Genomic DNA, 19,082 nt, shown 5'->3' with positions numbered 1-19,082 from the left:
AGGTGGAGAAGTCATGGAAGCCCCTCACCTCTTCCCACATACCTTGCCCTGTGTTTCTCTTCACCTGGCTGTTCATCTACATCCTTTGCCATATCCTTTGCCATAAACTGGTGAATGAGAGTTGTTTCCCTGAGTTCTGTGAGCCATTCTAGCAAATGATCAAACCTGAGGATGGGGGGTATAGGAACCTCCCATTTATAGCTGGTCAGTTAGAAGTTCCAGAGGCCTGGACTTACAATTGGCCTCTGAAATGGGGGGCAGTCTTGTGGGACTTAGCCCTTAATCTGTGCCATTTGACTCTAACCCCAAGTAACATAGTGTCAGAACTGAGTTAAATTGTAGCACACCCAGCTATTGGAGAATTGGTCAGTGGGAGAAAACACCCCCATACATTTTGGTGACCAGAAATGTTGTGAAAGCATAGTAGAGGAAAATATTTTCCCCCCATTACATTCACATAACCAGAAGGGCATTTGATACAGTCTTACTTTATACAGATCTCTACACAGAGGGGAAAAACTCCTGGACACTATGAAAGGGAGAAACATGATGATGAGTAGTTTTTCTCAAAGTAGCCCTTAGAAGAGAGGAAGAAGACGGGAATGGAGCCTGAAGCAAAATGAAGTGACTGCCCAGCTGGTGCAAGGCCAGCCTCTTACCATAGTGCGGGATGATGGCCCAGGCCATGGCAGAGGCGTAGATGCCACCGATCATCCAGAACATGCAGAGCCAGCTCAGGTGTTCGCCCCGCTTTTCCCGGGCCAGCACTTCAGCAAAGTACGAGAACACAGTGGGTATGGCTCCTCCAATCCTGCCAAGAGGTACAGAGAATACATGAAATCAGGGTGTGGACAGCTCATGTGAGACGCAAAGGGCAGAGCCAAAGCAAACTCTAACAACACGTGCTTTCTCCCTATCCCAGCATATCAACAAACATATATTTTCTATTATTTTACAATGTAAAAATTATAGTCTCTATATTTAATATAGGTTTATTATCCCTCCAAAAACTTGAACCTGCAATTAAGCTATGTTACCAAGAGGTGGCAGTGGTGTTTGTCTCAGGTGGTTGATAGAGCTTAACATGAGATTCAGTTGGCTTTTCAGCTCATGGTTGAGTGTTTCGTGTGATATTTATCAAAACTTACATTGATTTCCTATAATCTAGTGAATATTTTAATTAACTTGTTTTTAAAAAGAGATGCTGTGCCATGTCCCATTCATGATGTGGGGACTTTGGAAACAGCTTCAGACACCTCTACGGTACTGTCTGCAATCTGTATTTACTCACTGCTACCCCACAGCAGCACTAAATTAGGTTAATGTGTTGACAAACATTAGTTGAAATGACTAATGGGGTCATTTCCAAGATTAGCTCTAGTCCCAATCCAGTAGATATTACTGCTAAATAAGTAAACGTGAAAGGGACACTTGTAGAATAAAATAAGGAGCTGGTGGTTTAGATATCAATAGAATGGAATATAATGCTTCTTTTCAGTAGGAGCTAGTTATGCAAGCTGCTGACTGAGCTCTGGGGAGATGACAGAAACAATGACCTCTACCCAGGGTAAGGGTGCTCAAATGAGTGTTTATGGAATCAAAATAGTGCTCATTTTTAGGAGATGGGCCATAGATTTCATCAGAATTTCAAATAGGTCTTGGCCCTAAAACTTTAGGAACCACTGCCTCAAAAAGCAAGGTAGTAAAGAAAAATATTACTATCACTTCAAGCAATATGTGAATTTTAAAGTATTTGTTTAAAAAGACACACAACATAAGTACATTGTTGAGATGACACAAAATCTAATAGAGTTAGGAAGTATGCACTGATTCATTTTTGTTCAGATTTCTGTAAGGTAAATTGCTATTGACATTTCATGCAAATTTGATGTCAAGGACTAAAGCATGTTTATTTATTTAGCAATAACTGATTTTCTTAGAGCCTTTGATATGATAAAGAAGTATTGGCAGTGTTCTTGACAAATGCAATTTAGGGCAAGGTCATTTTGGCAGCAAACTAGTGTACCAAATAAACCACAGGATTTACAATGTCATCCTGCATCAACTGGTAGGTGAAAATATGGCACCATTTCACGTATTTCCCTCTGTTTAAGGTGATGCCATAGTTATCCATCAGTGGACATAGGAAGACCACTTAGGCTGGTGCTTTTCAATCTATGGGTTGCAAAATTTAGTTTAGTAGCTATAAACAGTAAAGAGCATTTTTAAAAATAAGATAGTGATAAAAATATTTAAGTGCAACCTAAGTAATAAGGATAAGCATAAGTATCATTTCATGAAATTTGTGTTATAAACATATTTGTCATGTATAATGTACATATATTAAATATATAATGGGTCACTGTGTGTTTCTTAGTGGGAGTTCCTGTTCAAAGAGTTTAAAATTCACAAACTTTAGGCATCTATATCAGTTTCTCTGGGCTATGACAGCAGTGGTTCTACCTAAAATTCTTAGAGGTGTGACTCAACCTGTCTTCAGATTTAGCACCATCACACACAGAGGCAGCCAACCAAGTCCAAGTCCATAACCAAACCCTCAAACAAGAAACAAATGCATGTGGTGGGTGCTCAGAGCTGGCTCTATACTGCACCATATTAGACTCATACAATACTCTTGCCTGGGCTTCTTGAGGAGCTCATACAATGGATAGCTAGTTGAATTTTATTTTATTTTTATTTTTTGATGGAATGCAGATAATAAAATTGAAAGACATCGTTTAATTAATCTTCTGTGCCATGAGACTCCACCAGGCTGTCTACAAAGACCACTGGGAGGCTGAAGATCACTTGAACCCAGGAGTTTGAGGCTGTAGTGAGCCTTAAAGGGCCACTGCACTCCAGCCTGGGTGACAGAGTGAGGCCCTTTCAAGGGGTAAGCTGCATGCTTGCTTGCTATCTGTGATCATTGAAAGCCCTGAAAACAAATATCACATATTAATCATGACAAAAAACAAACGTGTGATGGTTATTGGTACAGTAAGCTAGTTAAATTTTAAAACTCAACAATATTTTGAACAGATTATAAGTGGTTTCATTATAACACACAATCCTAGTATGAAATAAAATGTCTGTGTCACAAATAATTTAATGCTACTCCTTTTTTTCATTTGATGTGAATAATCCATTTCTCTGCACCATAAAATCCCAGCTCCCTACTCTGTGGCTTCACTTCTCAATGCATAAAAATAGTCCTAGTTTTTACTGACTTTTCACATCCTCATTAATGTTTCATGAGGACTCTGGACATCCTCTTAATAGCTATAACTTAAACTTCATGAAGGCACTACTGTATGTCAGGATATGCCAGCCCCCTTTGGACCAAGATAAATGTACATCGGTGTGGCTATAATTTCTTTCTTTCTTTTTTTTGCAGTGTGGCTGTAATTTCAAGTGGAAGACTGTAGATTTGCCTGCTAGTTTTCAACAAATCATTGTTACATAAGAAAACACCAACTTGTAGGGGCTTCTAGGCAATCTGGCTGGTTTTTATTCAATGCCTCTTTTTCACGTGGTTATTTTTTCTGGATGTCTCTCAATACTTGTTTGCAAAGCAGGCTGCAAGGAACTGCTAAGGAATACTAAGGGATAAGTGAGTCTGAAGAATTAGAGAAGGCTTCTATTTAAATCCTTTGCAAAGTTATTTAGATTCAGCGATATATAAAACAATCCAAGCATTCACATTTCTTATTGTGGGCTGATCATCTATTTTGGGAAAAAATTACTCCTTGTCCTTCTGTGATGTCCTTTAAACAGAGAAGAAACTATTACTATTACTAGTGTTTCACACCCCATAAACCCCTTGAAGGTGGGGACTATATCATATTCATTCTTGAGTCCCCATTAACTGGCCCAGTGGATATGTGCTAAGTGTTTACGCAAAAGAACTGAATTTCCCAGACTCTTCAATGTTGTAGTTGGCATACCAAGTCTCCTGGAGTAATCTGTTCTGATGATTTAAAGATCTCCAGTGAATAGAAATATACACCTCACTTTCTGAACCAATATGACCATAATAGAAGTTGAGGGTGCTAGACTGAAAGTTTTGACAGCAATGGAGCCCCCAAAGAGTTCCTGAGTTGCTCTATGCCTTAGTTGCTATGGTCATCCCTTGACCAAATGACCCAGTGGTCCTTGTCATGGAGAGAGCTCCCTTGGAACTGCTCAGAGGACACTGGGCAATCCCACTGGGCATTCCAGGAGCTTCTATAACAACTGTGAGCGTTTCAGAAAAAGGTTGCAGATGCTATAATGATCATCAGAAAAATATTTAGGGAAGAGATAAAGCAAGAGCTTTCAGGTCTTACAACATAATTTGGTTCCTCTGGTAAGTTTTGAAGATAAGAAAAATCTGCCACTCCCCAACCCCCAAATCTTATAAATTAGAAAGAAGTTTCCCATTATGATTTTACCTCAATATTGCATGTGAGGGGTTAAAAATTTCCTTATTTGTTGTTTTTTGTTTGTTTATTACACTAAGATACAATTTCTGAAAATATAAGAAGAAATTAAAAAAATGTAAATGAAAGTCCTTAAATTCCCATGTATCAGTAGATCTTAAATAGAGCTGATTTTGCCCCTCTTTGCTCCCTGCAGATATCTGGCAATGTCTGGAGACCTTTAGGTTGTCATACCTTGGGGGCTGCTGCTGACATCTAGAGGGTAGAGGCCAGGGATGCTGCTAAACACCCTACAACTCACAGAACAGCTCCTTACAAAAAAGAACTATCCAGTCCAAAATATTAATAGCACTAGGGTTGAGAAACTTTTGCAGTGGGGGGCTAATGTGGAAAATATAACTGGCTTTATATAAAAGTCTATAATATAAGACACAAGTATCTTTTACATTAACTGATGGGTAACACATCCTTAAATCCAGTTTACATGGAGAGCTTAGTGCTCGTTATAGAATGATCAGTTAGCTACTGTTGAAATCTGTTTAAGTTCATTTTTTTCAAGTTAAATTTAATGGAACGTTTACATAAATGAAGCAATGAGATCAGAGTGGCTTATAAAGAACTTTTCTCAGTATTGGATATTAAGTCTATTTTATTAGCTGTCAAAAATGTCAAATCTTAATTATCCTTGGTAATAAGAGGCACAGAAGGAATAATAATAGAAATTCACACTCTACGTAGGTATGAGATTAGCCAGATTCAAAATAATTTAATTTATACAAATGAAATAGAATGTTTATGTTTGGAATTTCAGAGTTGGAGTTATTCCTTAAGTAATATTAGTTCTAGGTTTTTGCAACTTTAATGATACAAATATAAAGAAACTAAAACATTCTGTATTAAACACATTCCTAGAATGAATCAGAACCTCCCCAATGCACAGGCAAGCAGACACAGACACACACACACACACACATGCACAACACCTCAATAGGTCTGCACATGACTCAATACTAGGCATCTGGTAAATATCATGAAATATATTCATTTATTTTCCCCAATAATCTAAGGCAAACTCATAAGTGGCATATTGTGCAAGGCAAAGAATGTGTTAGCATTACAGACAAAATTTCTTCTCTGCTGGGAAATGTGAAGCACACAAGTTAAACCAGTTTAGCACAACAGGATGACAGAGTATGCCGAGTCTTCCTGTATGCACAAACCTCATTGGGAAACTGGGAAGCCTGACTGTGAATTTCAAAGCCACGCCTCATATTACTCCAGTTCAGATGGCAACCCAGTGGGGATTATGTTTGTTGCCGTGCTTCATCACACTGATGTATGCTGTTTCAGGCAAAGGTGGGGAGGGGTTTAGGTTTCTTCAATGAAATAGGGAGGTTATAGATAAAAAGAGTAATTGTACTTAAAATGGCTTGAAGCATGGCATTTTAGAGAGAAATTATGGAATGTTTGATGATTCTTTGTCTTGAGAAGGGATTCTACTGAGTAATTCTGTTCTGCTTTAATTTTCTAGCTAGTATGTAACAAAGAATAATTCATTCTAACTTATTTCACCATATAATTGTCAAGCAGTCCTTTACCTCAATCTTCCATTTCCCATTTCCACTGGAAAATGGGGCATTCTGCAAGAACATAATTAAGGAGAAAGTTGAATAATCATTGTAAAGTCACATGTTCAATACAAATAATAAACAGAGGGCAGAGTCTACCAAGAGCTGACTCTGGCAGCTTTTATAAGACAAGTATTATAGGATTATAAAAAGATTAGTGAATGGTCTGGCCTATGTCAGGAATCACAGTTACAAATAACTTGCATGAAAAATATTCTTTTAATTCTTACTCGGAATCAACAAAAAGGAGAGAAGACACTGAACTGTCAGGCAAATTGCAAAGCAATTCAGAGCCAATTTATTATGTTATAAATTGGACCCAGAAATAAGGGATTAGAGCAGCAGTCCAAAGATGAACCTTTCAGTCTCTTCCACTTTATGAAAGTAAATAGAGTATCACAGACCTTGGGGAGATTGTTCAGAGGCTTAGATGAAAGAGCACACACCCAATACTCTTTCTGAATAGGCTAGGTTGGCACAGAAAATAAGGTTGCTGTATAGATCAGAAGGCACATGTTTGCTATCAGTGATAAAGATAGAAATGGGAGAAAAACACATACTGGTAACTGAACTCATCAAATCAAGAACAAGAATTTCCTGTGCCCAGTGGCAATGCCAAAGGATGGATGATTTGGGTAGCTTTAGTCCTTCAATTTCCAAAGCCACAATTTGAAAAATAATATTCTTCGATATATGAAGTTGTCATTTTCTAAATATTACGTAAACTATGAATAGAATAATGAGTAGAAAATTTGGTTATTTAAAAAATATTGATCTTTAAGTATATAATTTGTGGGGAAAACTGCATTGCTAAGAAAGCAGCTGCAATTCAACTCCCTTAGCCCTGGTTTGCTATCAGATTGGTGGCCTAACCCCCTAAAACTGTGGAGGTCTATGCATCCACAGTAGCAGACTTAGTACCAGTGAGGGAAGTGGGGTAGTCATGGATCAAGACTTTAATACTGTCTTGAAAAAAAATCAGCTATTGATAGAGTTGGAAGAATGCCTTCCCATAGCATCTAAAGGTGCCATGAATAAAGACAGTGATGATCATTATGATGTTCTATAATTAATGATAAAACATGCAGATGTATCTAGCCTCTTGCTGTATACATTTCCTCATCCATTCCTGCACTCGTCCTCCTACCCACCCTTCATTTACCCATTATCCATCCATTATCCCTCTATCTACCCCTCACCCAGTCAAACTCTGGGCCGGGCACATCACCAGTTGTTGGAGGTGCAGGCATGAAGCACACAAATTCCTGCTGTGGGCTCCAGAGAGTGAATTCTAAAGAGTGCATATGGCTAATTTTTCACAATTATACATTGTGGGTCTGGAAGGTCTTTTGTTCTGTTCCTTCTCCTTTGTGATCAATAGTACCTTTGCTAAAGGGTATACTGGGAAACAAAATGTGTCCAAAAGGTCAGCCTTTTTGTTGGAAAGTAAAAAGCATTGCCTAAGATAGTGCTTTCAAACAGAAAATGTGAGCCACATATGTAATTTTAAATTTTTCTAGAAGAGACATTAAAACAAAACAATCACGTAAAGTTAATTTTAATATATAGTCACTTATCCCAATATATGTAAAGTATTATTTTAACTTGTAATCAATGTAAAATTATTGAGATATTTTGCATTCTTTTATATGTTGTAGGTCTTCGAAATCCACTGCTATGTATTTTATACTTACAACACATCTCAACTTGGACTAGTCACATTTCAAGTGCTTGGTAGCTACATGAAGCTAGTGGTTACCATGTTGGACAACACAGCTCTAAGAAAACACTGACACGCTGTTTACAATTTGGGTTTTATATTATTTTTGGATTAAAGATAATCTTGACTGTTGCCTCATTTTACATATTGGGGAAGATCTTTCCATTCTGATGCTCTGGAGCCAGAGATATTTTTGGACTGATCTGTTCAAACACGTATGAGCACATATCATGTATACATTGTGCCATATGAAATCAGAGACATTTCTGGTTGAGTCTGAAGCACAGCACAGCCTGATGGGTATGAGCATGGGCCCTGGAGCCAGACTGCCTGGGTATGAAACCCGATTACATTACTTACTGTGTGACCTCAGATAGGAACTTAACCTCTCTGTACTTCAACTTCCTCATTTATGACATATAGTTAAGATAAATGAATAATGAATAGCATCTTTCTCATCGGGTCACTGATGAGAGTCAATATTTACTAATATAAAGTGCTGAACACAGCATGTCTCACGCGGCAAGCACTATAGAAGTGTTTGATAAAATACGTTTTAAAAGTCTTAAACAATTTTAAATGACTGCATTTTTCCAATATGATTATTTTAAGAAAAACACTACTTTGAAGGGAAAAACCTCATAGCTCAGAATCAGACCAAAATTCAGAAGACTTGGGTGTCTGTTGAACATTTGGAAGCAATAATCAATCCGTGCCTCAATTTTCTTTTCTTTCTTTTTTTTTTTTTTGAGACGGAGTCTCGCTCTGTTGCCCAGGCTGGAGTGCCGTGGCGCGATCTTGGCTCACTACAAGCTCCGCCTCCCAGGTTCGCCATTCTCCTGCCTCAGCCTCCCGAGTGGCTGGGACTACAGGCGCCCGCCACCATGCCTGGCTAATTTTTTGTATTTTTAGTAGAGACAGGGTTTCACCGTGTTAGCCAGGATGGTCTCGATCTCCTGACCTCGTGATCCGCCCGCCTCGGCCTCCCAAAGTGTTGGGATTACAGGCGTGAGCCACCATGCCCGGCCTCCGTGCCTCAATTTTCTAATAAAAAAGGCACACAATTTTTACATGACAAATTATTTAAAACAATTGTGGAAATAAATGGGATGCTACATATAAAGCATTCTGAATAATTCCAGTTAATGGTGATGATTTCTACAAAGTCAAGGTATTCTTACTATAACTCAGTACAGCTAATGAATGAATATTGCAAATAGCTATGAAGTACACATTTGGTAGGCTCTATTCACAGAGGAAGAAACTACTATTCTTTCATTTACGATATACAGACACATTGAAATTTCATTTTAATTTCTGTTGCTGTTATATTTTTCTCCTGACCTTCCTGCTTAGCAGTGCCAGGCCCTCCGTGAGAAGCTCCCGACTCTGATATTGCCGGGCATCCAAAGTACTATCATTCCCATAATTAACAGTGACTGGATACAAATAATTTAATTCTGGGTCAAATGAAAATGGATCAATGGTGCCAACTCCATTTCCCATCTTTCTAATTTTCTATAACAAAAGAGGGGAGGAAAGTGTCTGTTTCTTGGTGTGAGATTCGTTTAGGAAAGTGACAGACAGATGAATGATTGGTGATGTCCTAGTCCTCCTTCCCACAAAACACTGTTGTCGCCAGGCAGGAAAATCATTCATTGTACTGAATAAACATTTAAAGTCACATACAATATGTCAGCTGGACATATTTGTGTTTCTAAGAAGATATGCTCATGACTTGGTTTGATGAATTAAGAGGAAAGCACATTTGGAGACAATAAAAATATAAACCTAAGTAGATCTCTGTTTAAAACAAGAGCTTGTCCAGGTGCAGCAGCTCATGCCTGCAATCCCAGCACTTTGGAAAGCCAAGGCCAGGAGGATTACTTGAATCCAGGAGTTTGAAACCAGCCTTGGCAACATAGGGAGACCTCGTTTGTACAAAACATTTTAAAAATTAGCTGGGTGTGGGCATGCATCTGTGGTCCCAGCTACTCAGGATGCTGAGGTAGGAGGATCACTTGAGCCCAGGAGGTCAATCAAGGCTGCAGTGAGCCATGATTGCACCACTGCATTCCAGCCTGGGTGACAGAGTGAGATCCCATCTCAAAAAACAAAATAAAACAAAAAATAAAATAAAATAAGAACTCCTTCCAGTCCCCTTTATATGCAGAAAGTGCTGCTAATGATGCTTCAGCAATGAAATAAGACACAGCAACTGGAAATCTGTAGCATTTTTGATAAAATCAACACACAGACAGGTAAACCTTGGATTCAGAATGTACAGTTTACTTATTTACGAGTTGCAAGTTTAAAATGACTTTAATTGCAATTGAAGTCCTAGCTGAGTTATTCCTGGTTCCACCACTGCACCTCAATCTGCAAAATGAAAAGTTTGGACTCTCTGAACTAGAACTTCTCTTTGTTCTAAAATTCCTAGTAAATGGAGCTGATGGACAGGCCCTGTACCAATTAAATGTGGGGATTCTGTACCAATGTGGGAATTCTGCCAGCTGCTGAGTAGGTCTGTTCCAATTATGCAGTCCAGAACTGTGGAATTAGGCACGGGATGGATTCAGTGCCTGACTCACTGGGCCCACTGTGAAACAGACCTGAGCTAAAACACCATTGATTACCTGCCTTCCATAAGCCCCTGCTCTGACTGGCTGACCACAGTGACATTTTGTGTCTCCTGGAATTAGTGTCAGTTTAGAGCCAGTGCCACAAGCCCTGAGAAGTCTGATTATTTGCTTTCTCCCATGCACACTCATCCTGGTAAAAGGCCTTGAGTCCCTTTGGGGAAGCTGGGAGACAGACTAACAGTATAAATATTTAGCTGTGTACCAAGATCCTTCTTCAAGGAGGCCCAGCCTCCCCTTCATTCAGTTGGTTCTGGGTCTGTAAACCAGCTCCAGTCTGGGAATGATGGAGGGGACATGACTTTGTTTTTATGACTCAAGTTAGATTTTCATTCACTTGTCATAGAAGTTTTCTACTTATACAGATCAAGTAAGAATTGAGTAGGCTTCCTATCTATTTCACTTCATGATTAACTAGCCAATGCCACAGATGGCTGCAAGTCAGACTATGCTGGTTGCTGCTTGAACTCCACTGTCTTTTACTATACCCATGTCCACTCTGCCATGGGCAATTAAGCAATGTTGAACAAGACGACAGTCCCAGCCCTTTGGAATTTACGTGCTGGTGGAGGAGAGAAAGAAGAACATAAAAAGTAAATATTTTCAGGCATCAATTGTAAGTGCTGCCAAGGAGACAAAACAGGAAACGATCTGAGACCCATTGGGTGTGTGGTCTCAGGAAACGCCTCTGGGAAGCTGTGAGTGGGAGGGCCCTGGGAGAAGAAGTTTCAAAGCAGAAAGGATGGCAAGTACTGTACTCCTAGGAAATGCGTGGAGTGTGGGGGGCTCTGTGCACCAGAGGCCCACAAAAGAAACATTCCCAACATTTTGGAACGTTATTTCATCTGGTTTTTCTCAATTTAAAAACTGGATCAGATATGGTTGGAGGGAGTTGTTTAAGTAGATATAACATGGTCTTTTATTTAAGGTCCCTAGGATGAGAATCTTAATTCTCTGGCTTAAGTTTTAATAAAGAAAGTTTAAATAAAAAAAAGACTATATAAAACTTCAGCTGCTTCTGTACTGAGTTAACAAGTAATAGGAATGAAGGGTTTAAATATGATATGCCTTTGAAGACAAGAAGGTCATTTAAATAGAAATTTTCTTATTCCAATGTTATTATTGTTTTCTCCCTCCTCTTTGAGATTCCCAAGCCCCTTGTGCCCTCTTTTCAGGCTCTGATTCTTGGAAGGTGGGGACTGGAAGAGCTGCCTGTCTGTACAGACTCTAAGCAACTTGAGGTGAGGGCTCAGCTATATCCATGAAAGGCCTTGCATGGTTCCAGTGAGTAGAGTAGGTGTTACAATGTTTTTTGAGTTGGATTGGAATGGAACTGGAGAAAAAGAGACTTTGATGAGACTCCTCAGAGATCCAGAAACAGAGTTTCCAGATAAACTCTAGACTGTTGAGAAAAACCCTGGGCCATGAAGGTAGCATTTCACAAAGCAAGCAAGAGTAAAATAGCCCATAAACTTTGGTGAAGAAGAAAAATATTGCAATGGTCAATTTTACATGTTAACTTGACTGGATTAAGGGATACCTAGACAGCTGGCGTCTTAGTCCGTTTTTGTTGCTATAAAGGAATACCTGAGGTGGGGCAGTTTATAAAGAAAAGGGGTTTATTTGGCTGTGGTTCTGTTGGCTGGAAGACTGGGCATCTGGTGAGGGCCTCAGGATGCTTCCACTCAGGAGAGAGGGCAAAGGGGAGCTGGCATGTGCAGAGATCACACAGTGAGAGAGGAAGCAAAAGAGAGGGCCGGGGGGTGCCAGGCTTATTTTTAAACAACTAGCTCTCATGGGAACTAATAGAGCAATAACTCACTCACATTAATCTATTCATGATAGATCCACCTCCAAGACCTAAAAACCTCCCATCAGGCCCCACCTCCAACACCGGGGATCAAATTTCAACATAAGATTTGGAAAGTTCAAACATCCAAACTATAGCAGCTAGTAAAGCATTATTTCTGGGTGTGTCTGTGAGGGTGTTTCTGAAGGAGATTGGCATGCAAATTGGTAAACTGAGTGGAGAAGTTCTGCCCTCAGCATGGGTGGGCACCATCCAATCGGTTGTGAACCTGGAGAGAACAAAAAGGCAGAGGAAATTCTAATTTGCTCTCTCTCGGAGCTGGGACATCCTTCCTCTCCTGTCCTTGGACAACGGATCTCCAGGTTCTCTGGACTTTGGACTCTGGGACTTGCACTAGCAGCACCCTGAGTTATCAGGCCTTTAGCCTTGGAATGAGAGTTATATTATCAGCTTCCCTGGTTCTGAGGCCTTCAAACTTATACTGAGCCATGCTACTAGCATCCCAGCATTTCCAGATTGCAGAAGGCCTGCCATGGGACTCCTCAGCCTCCATAATTATGTGAGCCATTGCTTTAATTAGTCCTCTCTCATATCTATCTATCTATCTGTCTATCTATCTATCTATCTATCTATCTATCTATCTATCTATCTATCTATCTATTCTATCCATTCTTTCCTATTGGTTCTATCTCTCTGGAGAATGCTGACCAATACAGATTTCTTCCCTCATTTTCCTTAATAACTTCATTTCTCAGGTCCTGTCAGCTGCTGGATCCCATAAAATTCTGCAGAGATTTTGCCACCTGGACTAAGGTAACTAAGCTCACATGAATCCCCCCTCAGCCCTGTCCCCAGCCTAGGTACTCACCATTTATTATAGAGATTAACTTGATTTATGCTTGATTTAACTTGCCATGTTTACTCCCAAATATTTTGTCCCTGATTAGGCCTTTCTGTTTCTTGCATGGACCAGACTTGAAATTTAAAAAGCCAGAAAGGGGTCTCTTTCTGCCTCCTCCCCTGCTGTCACTCCAAGGCCATCAGCATAGGACAGCTTAGCAAAATGTATGTGAGGAGGAACAAAGGAGATAAGAAATGCCAAACTATGAGTGAGTGTTTCTAAACATTCTCCTACATTACCTTCTCTACCTTGTACTTTCAATACGTCATCTCATTTGATCTTCATACTCCAAGGTAAGAATGCAAAGTCCTAATGTCTTCTTTTACAAAAGAAAAAGCAGGCAGGAGAGCCTGCATGACTTTCCTAAGACTCCATGATAATGGGCAGGAGCAGGGCACACCTGGATTTCTTGATTTCCAGCCCCCAGCAGTCCTGACCTGCTGGCTGAAGAACGATTTGTCTGCAGCAGGAATGAGGATAATATCAAGAATACATCTAAGTTGTCTCTGCTTTTATGTTGCCCTTGAATTCACTTCTGGACAGGCCATTGGTTTGGAATATTTTGCAGCCACCACAATGGACCTTTTTCTCTACAGTCTGTTGGGATGACCATGTCTCAATCCAGATTGGCAATTAAAATTGCTACAATAATTTGACCACAGTCATGTACTTTTGGGTTTGGGTCTTTGGATATTGCTTCAATTTTCCAAAAAAGATTGCAAACTGAAAGGACTGGAAAATTCAGCACTTATGCTGTTAGCCTTCTCTTGACAGGATAGTGGTATTATATAGATAATAAAAGGGAGAAGGAAGCTTGGCCTTTCCTGGTGGCAAGAATATCTTATCCTATGGACCTACTCACTGAGAAGGTCCTTTAACAAATAGCCCCAAGTAACATCTGTTCTTCATTCATTCATTCATTCATTCACTCAATCATTCAACATTTAGGTCTGCTGAAACCCTTTGAGTCCATGATCCAAAATCCATCTTCAAGTCAGCAGTGTATGTAGCCAATCTCACAGAAACTGAGCACCAAGGGGCTCCCCTGTGGAGAAAAAGCCTCCTGTCCCCTTTCTCCATTGCTACAAAGCAAATGATTGATTCTGAACATTTTTTTTTTCCAAGAACAAAATATTTTACACTTTCCCAGACTCTCCAGCCATCTTGGTTTACTGAAATGCAGTGTCTTCACTCTAAGGAAAGCTCCTAAAATTTGTGCAAGTTAGTCAAGTATTTGCTAAGTGCTCATTGTGTGCAGAAGGTAGCATAGGAGGAGCTATGGGAAATGCTACTATACATAATTAAGAAAGACGTGCTGTAGTCCTCTGACCTCTTTTTGCAAAACTGTGTTCTGCTTTGTAGGTTGTGGTGGTGTATCACTAACAACCACAACTGATAGCTTTTAAAGTTTATAACCCAGCCCCGTTTCCCTCATTTTCTTCATTTATTTTTAAAAATTGTATATTATTCCTACAGATTCATTTTGTGTTAGACATCTTGAAAAAAAGTCTCTAAGTTCTTAATCATGAATCAAAAATGTTATATATAGATATATTTAACTTTTAAGTTCAGGGGAACATGTGCAGGTTTGTTATAGAGGTAAACTTGTCTCATGGGGGTTTGTTGTACAGATTATTTTGTCACCCAGGCATTAAGCCTAGTACCCATTCGTTACAAAAATTTTATATTTTTACTATGTTTTTTTCTTATTGAAGCAAAGTTTCTCATATATTCCTTACTCAGCTATTAGGATTTTCTATGCTTATGGATTCATTTAGTATAGTTATAAGTGCTTTAAGCTCTTTAAAGAAAATGACCATCAGCTACACTCTACCACTGCATTTGGGTAATAGCACAACTTCTGTTAATTCAACAGAAGTCAGGAACTTACTAAAAATTACGTCTCGAGGCTTTCTACCAAGTTAAATATGCCAAGTTAACATAGATCAATAAAAGTGCATTTATTTGAGACACTCTAATCCTGAATTTAAGAGCACGCTTGAATGGTTCAAACCCTTAATTAGTTCATAACAGGTAGGACCAGAGCTATTTCCTACTTACGTTAAATTTTCAGAAGCAGCATATATGTGTGAATGTGTTCTACCATAGAAACAGCATTCCATTTAAAACAATACTCATCTTCTAGAAGTAATAATCAGCTATGAAAACATAGGTGTGTGTTCCCTTCTGTCCTGTATTTAAAGGTTGATAATTATATTTCTAAGAACCAGCATTGTGGTTTCCAGGGCTGACATGAGGATATGGAAGGAGATGTGTGAAGGGATAATTTCCTCCCAATAAGGTTCTCTAGAGTGGAGAATTATGAAGAACAAACACATTACTATAAAATATGAAGGAGAAAATCTTACCCGAATCCAGAAAGTAAGCGACAGAAGAGAAAGAAGCCATAACCTTGGACAAATGAAGAAAGGAAGGCAAAGAATCCGTTGACAGACATGCAAATCAGAAGAGACTGTTTCCTTCCCACTTTGTCTGCCAGTCCTCCCCAGAAGAACGCCCCCACCATCATCCCGAGGTACACTATGCTGCCTGCAACACACAAAAAACAAAGAAACACATCAGAGATTGGGAGTCAATGACACATGTAACAGCAAGTGAACAAGGAACAAAATACATTCCAGCATTTTGCATGAGGAAAATTTCCTTTAAAAATATAACCTTCAGGACACAGTAATCAGTTTTCAAGTTGAAGAGTAAGCAATATGGAAAAAACACTTGGCAAGGTCTCACGACCCTCACATCAATAATGCAGGGATGCTGTTTTGCAGATAGCTGAGTACACTCAGCTACAGTGAATGGTGAATGTTGTGAGCAATTATAAAATAAAAGTTGTCTTTATTTAGGCTGGGTTACTACAGAGAATAGGGTGGTCAACCTTTGCCTCGGTGTGGAGGGTATATTTTTCTCTGTACTATGGTGCTGACTATGGACAGATCATCCTTCTCAATAGAGATTCCTCATATCATGAGACCCAGTGTGTGTCCTGGAGACAATTTAGAGAATGTATCAGTGCAGCATGAGGGATTCCAAAAGCAGAAGGATTGACCCAGGGAAATGCCTATGTAGCAGATCTCTTATTTACAGCATAAGAGGCTCAAGTTTGCTGCTCATGCCTCTCAGAAGATAATCACTAGCTAAGCATCTTTATAAGAATATCTGTGTCTTTAAAAATGCCTACAAATCAGAAAGTGAACTTTTATAGATCAGGAGCGGCCTGTGGATGCTGTGATCTAAAGACTTGGGAGTCTTTCATATAGCTCCAGCCCAGGGAACAAAGCCTCCCCCATCCCCTTCTCCTTATGTCCTTCAGAACTGCCCCCACCCAGCCCCTGAGCCCTGGGGTAAGCCACCTTGATGGCAACAGTAAACCAAGATCTCTTGTGGTCCACCTGATTTATCTGACTACAGAAAGCATGAGTAACACAGAGACAAGCTGTCTGCATTCAATCAATAACCACTTATTATCTTTTAAAGATAATAGTAAACAACAGCCCTTGGTACTACTTTCACTGAGTGAGCATCTGTTTGTGCCAGGCACTCTTTGAGGAACATTCCATATGTTGGTTCACTTAATCCTCACCACAGTCCTGCAAAGTGAGTATTATTAACCCATTTTACAGATGAGAAAACTGAGGCTCAGAGAGATGATTCAACTTGATCTAACAGATAGTAAGTGGCTAGCCAGGGTTGCGAAATGATGTTTCTCTGACTAAAGCCTGGGGGTCTTTCTCAGGGCTGATATTCCATTTCACCAGGCTCAACTGCCCTGGCCCCTCCACTGGGAAGTCCTGGACTTTCCCTTGATCCAGCAACTAAAGGGTTAAAACCCGATGCTATAGGGTAAAGCTTAGAGCTATAAACATGCTATTTTGATTCCCTGGCTATCCTTGTTATTAATTATTTTGAATATTTCCACTGTTCTTTCTGCAAAGCTCAACTTGGGAGCCCCTGTTACGTGCAAACCAGAAACCAGGTGATGTGAAGCAAGGTCTTTAGCTGGGTGTTAATTTCTGCTTGAGCTCAACCCTGTTGTGTTTAAAGAAAATGCATCTGAGATCTTGGGGCAAGGCAGGTTAACCGAGATTCCTACTGCCCCCTAGACTATCACCATCCACTGCTTTCTGCATTCGTCCTACCACCTTTCCCTGAAGGCATTTGGACTGTCAGACTCCTGAGAGGATGAGATTTACAGTCTGGGGAAAGTGGCTTATCAAAAACGAAGGCAGAAGGGCCTCCCGGGATCATAGGATCGGAACAGAACAATGCAGAAGTGTAAACTCATGTACCTGTGCTCCAAGTCATCCAGATTTTTTTCCTCCTCTGTCAGGATGGCTTAAGGAGCTCGTAATTCAGAGAAGGACACAAACAGATACAAAACTAAATGAGCTCAAGCCCAACCATGTGGTGTGCACCCCAACAGCAGTGTAAATGGGAGCAGAGGGGCAGAAGGTGGCTACTAATTCTCACGTGGCCTCTGGGAAGATTTTACTAACAAGAGAACATCAGCGGGGAATCCGAAGGATAAGAAAGATTTCAAAATGGTATTAAATTCCGCCATGACTGACACAGTTAGTATAAAAAATGTCACATCAAACTGTATCTTTACTTGCACTCTGTTTAAAAATATTTTTAAGATCTAAAGGTAGTAATCTTTTGTGACTACACTTAATTTGTATTGAAAACTGAACTGTTCCATTGGGCATTCTGTGGAAAGAATTAATCCTACCCAACAGCTTATTGGAGACAAACACAGCACAATTAGAACGTTCATTTGTGGGTCGTGTGATCTAATTAAAGCCAAAACTTTAAATGTTGGCAAAGGCATCAGGTGAATAATTGTAACCACTCTGGGATTGTCAGACACAAACTGTATTTCCTTCCCTGTTTGCATTCACTTTTCCTTTCTATATTCACAGTGTTATAACGGGGAGTCCTTAAAAACTCAGAGCAGACATCAAGCTCTAGACAATCTCCAGCCTTCTCTCTCTCTCTGCACCTTGAGATGCTGCAGACGGGCAGACTTAAAAGGTATCTTCATCCAAAGCCCCTCGTTTTACAAGTAAGAAAACAGTTGTCAGAAGTCAGAACTTGAAATCAGGTCTCTTAGATCCTCACTTCTCAAAGTATGACCCCTGAGCCAGTGAAACCAGTGCCCCCCTCCCCTGTCCTGGGGAGCTTACTGGAAATGTAGACTCTTAGACTCCACTCCAAACCCACTGACTCAAAGTCTGCATTTGAATAAGACCCCCAAGTGATCTGTGTATACCTTAGAATCTGAGGGTGCTTTCCAATAAAAGAGACAACATTTCTAATACATTTTTAACTTAAAATTTGTATTTTTTTAAATACATGTTTGAGGGGAGGAGATGAAGGCTACAGAGTATTTTAACTCCAAAGATGTGAAACAGGCAAGACCTGCTAGATGAGCTGGAGCTCTCAAAAGGGCAAGCAGGAGCTGTGGAATTAGAAGCTGCTCACCTCCCCTGGGACCTGCCTTCCACAGAACTAGAAGCTGACTTTCCATTCAATTCCAGGAGAGCAATATTAAAAGAGGCCAGGCTGTGACTCTTGTATCCTTTCATGAATTTAATGAAGACTTTAATTCAGCTGGGATTTCAGGAGGTTGAGCCTGACCTGAGAAATAAACTCAACCTACTCTTCCTACCATAGTTCTGGTGAAGGTCATTCCTGGCCAGTCCAGGCTCTTAGTCTTTCAGAAGATGACACAAAGGCCTCAAGTATGACCTCCTCATTAAGGTATTTTCTGACATGGAGGCTGGTTCCATTTTATTTAATCATACCCTCATTTCCCCTGATAAATATCACATTTACATTTCTGTCTCTTTGCTAAGCTGCTTTTGATTCTTTCTGACAATCCCTAAGGGGACACGTCTTTTCCCCAACACCATTTTAAACCATATTTAAACAAAACAGAACAACTTTAG

General features: G+C 39.8%; 1 protein-coding gene across 1 annotated transcript in view; it reads right to left on the bottom strand.

The window, feature by feature from the left end:
- The window catches only part of SV2C (synaptic vesicle glycoprotein 2C), a 241,378-nt gene that overhangs the window by 112,607 nt on the left and 109,689 nt on the right, over positions 1-19,082 (bottom strand). The window contains exons 3-4 of the mRNA XM_024247277.3: positions 15,486-15,666; positions 660-811 (exon numbers count right to left, since the gene is read on the bottom strand). Coding sequence (XP_024103045.3) covers positions 660-811; positions 15,486-15,666 — 333 coding nt within the window. The remainder of the gene's footprint in view (positions 1-659; positions 812-15,485; positions 15,667-19,082) is intronic.

The sequence above is a fragment of the Pongo abelii genome, chromosome 4, assembly GCF_028885655.2.
Source record: "Pongo abelii isolate AG06213 chromosome 4, NHGRI_mPonAbe1-v2.0_pri, whole genome shotgun sequence".
In the NCBI taxonomy this organism is placed as follows: domain Eukaryota; kingdom Metazoa; phylum Chordata; class Mammalia; order Primates; family Hominidae; genus Pongo; species Pongo abelii.
Note: the sequence above shows the minus strand (reverse complement) of the source record. Positions and strands in the feature narration are given on the sequence as shown.